Source organism: Chenopodium quinoa, unplaced genomic scaffold, assembly GCF_001683475.1.
Source record: "Chenopodium quinoa cultivar QQ74 unplaced genomic scaffold, ASM168347v1, whole genome shotgun sequence".
In the NCBI taxonomy this organism is placed as follows: domain Eukaryota; kingdom Viridiplantae; phylum Streptophyta; class Magnoliopsida; order Caryophyllales; family Amaranthaceae; genus Chenopodium; species Chenopodium quinoa.
This window is the reverse complement of record NW_018742770.1, coordinates 948,867-957,005: the sequence shown is the minus strand read 5'-3', so window position 1 is coordinate 957,005 and position 8,139 is coordinate 948,867. Positions and strand designations below refer to the sequence as shown.

The window sequence follows — 8,139 nt, the reverse complement described above, 5'->3', positions numbered from 1 at the left end:
CCATTAATTTCTATTCCTTCCCTTAATTGATTACACTTTTTCGGTATAACCTTTCCATATTATTTTTTTGTGTTTTTGATAGGAATATTATTTAATTAAGGAAATTTACCAATTACAACCATTATTTAAAGTTTGTATTTTGCAAATTCCAACTATTTAAAAAAATAAAAATTGCAAATTGCAGTCCAAAAGTACGAAAAAACAAAATTTACATGGAGAATTTAATTTTGCACAAATATTATTGTAAATTGGAGGGTATTTTAATGTAGATGGGATGAACATTTTGAAACTAAAATTTGGCCAAAAAGGTTATTCTTATAGGGACGGAGGGAGTAATAAATTGTAAATTGCCATCCAATTTAATTTTTTCATCGATTTGCGTGTTGAAAAATGTTCCATCAAGGTTTTAGGGGCCACTTTAGGTCTTAAGAGGCCAAATGAGCTCGGAGTTGTCAAAAAATTAACGTAAATGCCTCGTTTGCATGGCAAAAATAGTTGCACACAAATCAATACATTTACGCTATATTTTTGCCAATTCCAAGCTCTAGTCAAGTCCTTAAAGAATAAGATGACCTCTAAAACTTTAATGGAACATTTTTCAGCACGCATATCAAGGAAAAAATTAATTTTGGTGGCAATTAACAAGTTTTTAGTACTTTTGGGTTACAATTTGCATTTTTTTTAAATGACTGCAATTTGCTAAATATAACCTTTAAGTGCCTGTAATTTTTAAATTTTCAATTTTTTAATAAACGAATCCGAATATAATCAGTATGGAGTACTTATTTAAGGCACAAGAAATTACTTTGCGTGTATCTATCCTAATGCATCGTATAGAAAGCGTTTCTAATAAATTCATGGGCAATGACGGGCTTAGTCATTGGTTAGTGGAGTAAAAATATTTAACCTAGTGTTGTCAATTTGGCATTTATGCCTTGTTCTTGAGCAGAATCGAGTTGAAATAAAAATAATGAAATAAGCTAAGCTGAATTAAAGTGAAAATATATCCAAAAGAACGGTGTACAACATGTTAACCTATACGAGTATCTATTAAATCCTCTTAAATAATAAATACTTGTATAAAAAACGTTTAATTCGTCCATAGTGAAGTAATTCAAATTCTCCAAGGTAAGTAATTCCACAAGACTTATAGAGTTCTAAGATTAAATGTCAAGCAAACTATCAACCTCTACATTACATACATCTATTTTAACCGTTGTAAATGATCATTCGACGCTTAGAAAATCTATATAATAATTTAACAGTTTTTTTTTTTTTTTTTTTTTTTTTTTTTTTTTTTTTTTTTTTTTTTTTTTTTTTCAACCACAAGCTAAGCACTCTATGTTTTGAGTTTTTATATTTTAAGGGTCTGTTCGGTGTCAGCTTTTAAGGTAGCTCTTAGCTTTTAGACCTAGTCAAAACACTATCTTAAAATAATATTAGTGTTTGGTGAAGTAGTGTTTTAACAAGCTGTTAGAGATAGAGGTAGCTTTTAAGTAGCTGTTGTTGAAAGCTAAAAAAGATAGCTTTTGAAATTATAAAGTAGCGTTCAACCTTGTTTTTTAGCTTTATTTTATTTTATTTATTTTAGTTTTTCTAATGAACGTATTTTTTCTTTTTAAGTTTTTATCTTTTTGACTCAGTATTATTTGTTTCAGTCAACCATAATATCAAGTTTTCTACTCCGTATCCTTTTTTCTCTTTTTTTTCCCCTTCATTATGATGAGTATTTTTGTTTTTTTTTTGTTTTTTGTTTTTAATTTCTATCTTATGTTTTAAATTGATTGCTTAATAGCATTATATATTATACTACATAATATTTAAAATTATCAAACATATATATGATACATAACACAATAATAATAAGGACAATTTCACTTTTGCTACCACCAAAAGGTATGCACCTCAGTTTTGCTAACCCACCATTTTTTTTTATTTTACGACCACCTAAATCACAGTTGTTAAAAATTGCTACCACTTAACAGAATCCGTTAGGATTCCGTTAAGTTTATTCAAAAAAATAAAAATAAAAATAAAATAAAATTAAAATGTTAAAAAAAAAAAACCAGCCACCCTCCCCCCTGCCGGCGACCGGCGCCCAATGCTTTGTTCGGCGCCGGCGACCCCACCCCAATCCCTTCCCCACCAACGCAACCCATCCCCCCTCCCTTATCCCTTTCTCGCTACCCCAATCCCCACCCCGAAATCGGAAAACACCCTCCCTCCCCATCCCCCCCACCGGAATCGGCCCCCCTCCCCTTCCCCCACCAAAAAATCGGCACCCCTAACCCATAAACACCACCCCTAAACCACCATAAGCGAAACCCTAAAACCCGTTTAGGGTGGTTTCGGGCTGGTGTTTATGGGTTAGAGGTGCCGGTTTTTGGGTGAGGTTTCGGGCTGGAGAAGGGGAGGTGGTGGGATTTTGGGACCGAGGAAGGGCAGTAGGTGGGCTTTTGGCGATGGCTAGGTAGGGAGGTGGTTTCGGTGGTGGGCTAGGGGAGGGAGGGTGGACGAAATCGGGGAGGAAAAGGGATGGGGTGGCCGGAAACGGAGTGGGGAAGGGAGGGGATGGCCGGAATCGGGAAGGGAGTTGGTGACCGAAATCGGGGAGGTAGATCGTGGCTGGAATGGGGTAGAGGGCCGGTGGTAGGGGCTGCCGGAATCTGGGTTAGAGTTTTTTTTATTTAATTTAATTTAATTTTATATATATATATATATATATATATATATATATATATATATATATATATATATATATATATATATATATATTTTATAATAAACTTAACAGAATCCTAACCCATTCCGTTAAGTGGTAGCAAATTTTAACAATGTGTTTTTGTGTGGTAGTAAAATAAAATAAAAAATTTAAGGGGTAGCAAAACTGAAATTGTCCTAATAATAATAATAATAATAATAACCGTCTTTTATAGTTTCAACCGCTACTTTACCAAACACTCATAGTATGAACCGTTACCTTGACAGCTCACAGCTACCTCTACAGCTAACAGCTACTCAAAAGCTAATAGCCAACAACTATAGCTAGTTTTGCCAACAGACCCTAAATCATTTTATTTTTATTTAAATAACCTTCAAATAACTTCCAATTCTCCAAAATTGTAAAAAACAAACCTATTTAACTTCCACTTCTCCATTAATTATTTTATTTTATTTTATTTTGGTAAATGTACATACTACTACGTATGTAAAAAAGATAAGTAAAGCGCATATAAATTCAATTTTTCGACATCCAAGCAAAGCTTGTTAGTGACATTTTGGCAGTGAATGAGTGTAAAAGTAAACAAGAAACTGTTCCAGCCTTAACTGAATGAAGAAATTTAATAACACAAATTCAACTCATCATAACCTACAAAAATGTACTAAAGCAATGTTATATTCTGATGAATGATTTTGCTAGCAATATCAATTTGCTAAAGCATAAGAGCCCTGAAATCTTAAGGTGAGGCAGAATGAGCTACAAAGATTAAGTCTACAACTGAAAGATAAAGTTATAAGGTATGAGGCAATCTAAGATAGCACAGCCATCACATCTGATGCTCTCAACGCGATGTAGTCAGAGCCATCAGCACCCTGCAAATCATTTCCGGCATATTTGGAGTACAAAACTGTATTTCCTAGAGAAACAGGGAGTGGAGTCCTGTTACCCTCTTCGTCTAAAGAACCAGGACCTGTTGCAACTACCTGTCAAGTAAATAAGGCAGGCAAGTATGATGAGTTATTGAAGCTTCATAATACCATCCAAAGTTTCATGATATTATGTCCAAATTATAACACTTATAAAAATTATCAATAAGAGTGAGAATGGTCAATTGGCAATCATTTGCGGGATATATACCGTGCCAAATGAAGGCTTCTCCTTAGTAGACTCTGCCAGCAACAATCCTCCAGCAGTCTTATTCTCAACCTCAGCAACCTGTCCGTGTAATACAAAATGCAAATCAGTAATACTGTGTTACAGCAATTTCACAAAAAAATATCTAAGTTTCACTGTAAGGCCAGAAACTCTGAATTTACTCTATAGTTTGTTTCAGATCCCAGAAAGATTAGGGAAGATAAAATAGAATATAGAAGATAAGAATAAAGTCATAAAAATATAGGTACGATGATGAATTTTGTCAAAGTTATCGTACAGAATACAAATACAATGTGACCTTCCCTATTCCCAAAGATTTTACATGCTTTTTTTAAAAAGGCAACAGGATAATTTTTAGTGCACAAGGAAACTTCAACAGTGCATGAAGTAATAATCTGGTTTATTAAAATAACAAATAATTGTATCAATCCAACATGCCCAATGCACAGTAGCTCTGAGATGTGTATGTGAAGTTATAACTATATTGAAGCAATGAGAATTGAGAGTATATTAATAAAGAAGCTAAAGTTTTCTGTTGGTAGATAAAATTTCAAGTCACCAAATGAAGTCATGAGAGTTCTTTATTTCTTTATGTTTTAGACTTTTAACTAACTTCTCTCTATCATGGAAGAAGAAATTAATTTAATTTGCAGAAGATAAGTTTCAGAAAAACTTCCCGTTACAAGAATAAAGTACTAAGGCAGATTGGAACATGAACATCATGCTTATATTGCTGATATGAGAAAGGAAACTGCTTAAAAACACTCAATGCTATATTTTAGTGTTAAAGGTGTTGTTTGCCAAGGCTACAAACCTTAATCAACAGGCGATCATTTAAAGGCTTGAGGTCCTTAACATCATCAGTCTCTAGGATGCCAATTATATCATCTTCCTTGAGTATCAGATGACTTAATCCTTCCACTTCTATTTCAGTACCTGTGTACTTGGAATATACAACTTCGGCACCAGCCTACAGAGAGAAATATATAGAATTGGTTCGCAGTCAGCAAGCTAATATGGGATTTGCATATTAAAGCATAGGAGCATCAACCTTGATGGCAACAGGCAGTTTTTTATCCCCAACTTTCTTGCCCGAACCGATGGCAACAACTTCACCTGATTGAGGTTTTTTTTGTGCACCTGTAGGAAGAAAAATGCCACTAGTGGTCTTCTCCTCAACAATCTTTGTTTTTACTAAAACTCTATCTCCCAGTGGCTTAACTGATGTATACTGTCCACAGATAGGGTGACAAATGAATATATCAAAGTTTTATCTGGTTAAGAGGGAAACATTGACTATATACATGGTCATACACTAACCTTGTTTGAGGTTACAGAGGCAGCATTAACAGCCAAAGCACGGAATGACCTGGAAGTAGAATTGGGATATGCAACAGAAACATTGATCTTTGAAATTCCAGAAGCAGAGCGAAGGCCTTCGTACAAGGATAAATTTTTGATAGTTAGAGATGAAGTACTTGTAAGCTGTGTGGCAGCCATTCCTGTTGATATTAAGAAGAACCAAGAAAGATATCAGATGCCATGTTTGATACGAAGTATATACTATCTATAAGTATAAGTGTATAAGCTTGTTTCTAAGCATTGCTTAGCCCTGAAAAAGTGAACAATAATTCAATATCTTTTTTCTCATTACTACCGAGAGTACCAACCCAAAATAACAGGACCCTTCCAAACTTTAACAAGTTGAAGTTTAAACAAGTATATGATTTAGAAGTGTTCAGGAAGCTCCATGGGAATTCCACAGTATGTAACACAACTATGGAGGCAATGGAGCTCTATAGAGTTATGGAGTGAGGCGAATCGAACAAGGAGCAGTTCATGATGGATATTACAGTCATTCTCTGCTCAGCGGGAATTACACAATTGCAATATTAGCAAAAGAGATGCAGTATTAGGAAGTTTGGAAAGTATGCCATCAGTTAGATATCAGCAAAATACCCATCGATGAAATGTTTACAAATCCATCAGTATTCATTTCTTAAGGTTTCAATACACATTTAGTAGACTACCAAATGTCTAACCATACGGTTTTTTCTCTTAAAACCCTCAATGTTGCATACGTCTAACCACACTTTACCGACCCCATCGCTAAGATAATCCTTATACTTCATTTGTTTCTGAATACATGCAACAAGTTGACTTTTATGAGTGTATAATAAAGTCAGCTTGTAGCATGTATTAAGAAAGGAAGGAAGTATATATTTAGGTAATGATCAACGTGGTAAAGCCAAACCAAATTCAAAAAGCAAACAACTAAACACTATGACGCCTTTTACAAAGGCTATAACAAATGGCGGTAATGATAATTAAGTATTACCTTGAACATTAGCATACAAATTTTTAGCAAAATCACATACAAACTCATTACCAATTACCATTACCACATACCATTATTGTCTACTGAACAAACAATAAGTATTGCAATTGCAACATCAAGTCATCAACATCGTTTAGAAGTAGAAGACAATTTAATAACACCGTTGCCATACTCCCTAATTACGGTTAGGGAAATCTATAATTCAATTTGTAATAGTTTGACTAGCCAACACTTGGTTAAAACACTAAAATTAATCAAAAAGCTATTGCCGAACATGCCCTTTGCTCAACTATACTGCATAACTATTAATATGAAAGAAAACCCACTTGGGCGATAGCTTAAAGTCGAACATACGAATTATAAAACTTGATATAAATTTCAAAAGACAAAAAGAAAATCCAAGAACAGTACATAAAATTAATGAACCCAGAAACTAATCTACAATAAATTGCAGGTATTATGAATTAAAAATTGAAAACTAGAAAAAAGGAGCAATTGTTGGAGGGTGAAGGGAAAAAGAGTGGATAGAGAAGGACTTACCAGGAAACTGAGATAGAGAAGAGGTAGACTTGGTTATGGGGTTTGAAAAGAGAGGAAATTCAGTATGTTTTGCAATTGTTGAGGTTGCTTTATCCTAAACTAAATGGGCTCCAAACTCCAAAGATAACAAATTCTTCACCTTTTATTTTTTTTTTTATTATTATTATTATTGATTAGGGGATTTTGCTCCCACCAATCGGAATGCGCCAAGTGGACCAATCAGGTCCTGCCAAGTGTCTCCTAGTTGGAACTGTCAGGACTTGCCACGTGGCATGCGCTTATTCGTCCACCTTGGACCTGTTATGTCACGACATGTGGCATACTCCATGCCTAATGGAGAACCCGGCCACCCAGGCCCAACTTTCGAGGGAAGCCCAATCAGCCCTAGGTTTACCAAAACCTAGGATGGACACGTTTCCCAAGGTTATAAATACCTCCCTTAATCCTCATTAAGGGGGATTACAGAAACAACACGCGAAAAACATTACGGAACACACTAATAACCGGCTGATCTCGCTAACAAAGCAGATTACCTACATTAAACACTCTCACCTAGAGAGACCTTATTACTTTAATTTCCGCATTAATTACTCCTTAATCAGGTACTAACTTGACCGTTGGAGGCGGAGCTCACAGGAGTCTCCGTTATTTTGCAGGTACAGGCGTCCGGTTCTAGTCTCGGAATTGTAACTCTCCCGCAGGACATCAGAAAACCCCGAAACATTTGGCGCCGTCTGTGGGGAGAGTACTTCAGAGATGGCATCCAAGTCTGTACCGACTCCTGAAGAGAGGCGTCCCCTAGACGACCCTCAAGTTCAGTCGGACCATGACACCGAAAGTGAATTTGAAGTTGAAACTCATACAGCTTCAGACGGGACCCTAAGGGCCCGACGTACCCGTCATACCGAAAGGAGGGAACGGGAGCATCTTCAAACAGGAAGCGAGCCAGCAGGCGCACCGCCTGTTCGGCAACAGCCGACTGATGGGTCTGCTCCCATCACAAGGAACGAACTCATGACCTTCATGAGGGACTTCAAGGGAGAGATTCAAGAGTTGATCAACAAGAAGTCGACTGCTCCAGTCAAGGAACAGTCGGCCAAGAAACCCTCCACTTCACTGAAGAGGAAACCAGTTCAAGGGCGAGAGGCGACTCCTCATCCTAAATCTAGGAAGCGGGAGCCACCTGCCCTTGATTTCACAAAATTCCGTTATCCTACAGGAAATAGGAAACCGGTTCGTCATATTCAGGCGGACGGGTCGAAGCAAACATTCACAGATGCTCGGCTACTGCTAGAGCAAAAGAAGAGTGACCGATTGTCAGAGTCGGCTTCTACTTCAAACTTTCAAGACAGTTTGCGAAATGCCTCGATGAGGCATACTCAGT

At 36.3% G+C, this 8,139-nt stretch overlaps 1 protein-coding gene across 1 annotated transcript; it reads right to left on the bottom strand.

The window, feature by feature from the left end:
• Positions 1-3,301: 3,301 nt before the first annotated feature.
• On the bottom strand, positions 3,302-6,907 carry LOC110724575 (20 kDa chaperonin, chloroplastic-like). Its single transcript, XM_021903990.1, has 6 exons — positions 6,756-6,907; positions 5,198-5,379; positions 4,929-5,108; positions 4,692-4,847; positions 3,860-3,937; positions 3,302-3,705 (listed from the first exon to the last, which is right to left on the bottom strand). Exons 2-6 carry the CDS (start codon positions 5,375-5,377, stop codon positions 3,532-3,534), a joined length of 768 nt encoding a protein of 255 aa, XP_021759682.1. The 5' UTR covers positions 5,378-5,379; positions 6,756-6,907; the 3' UTR covers positions 3,302-3,531.
• Between the last annotated feature and the right edge of the window lie 1,232 nt (positions 6,908-8,139).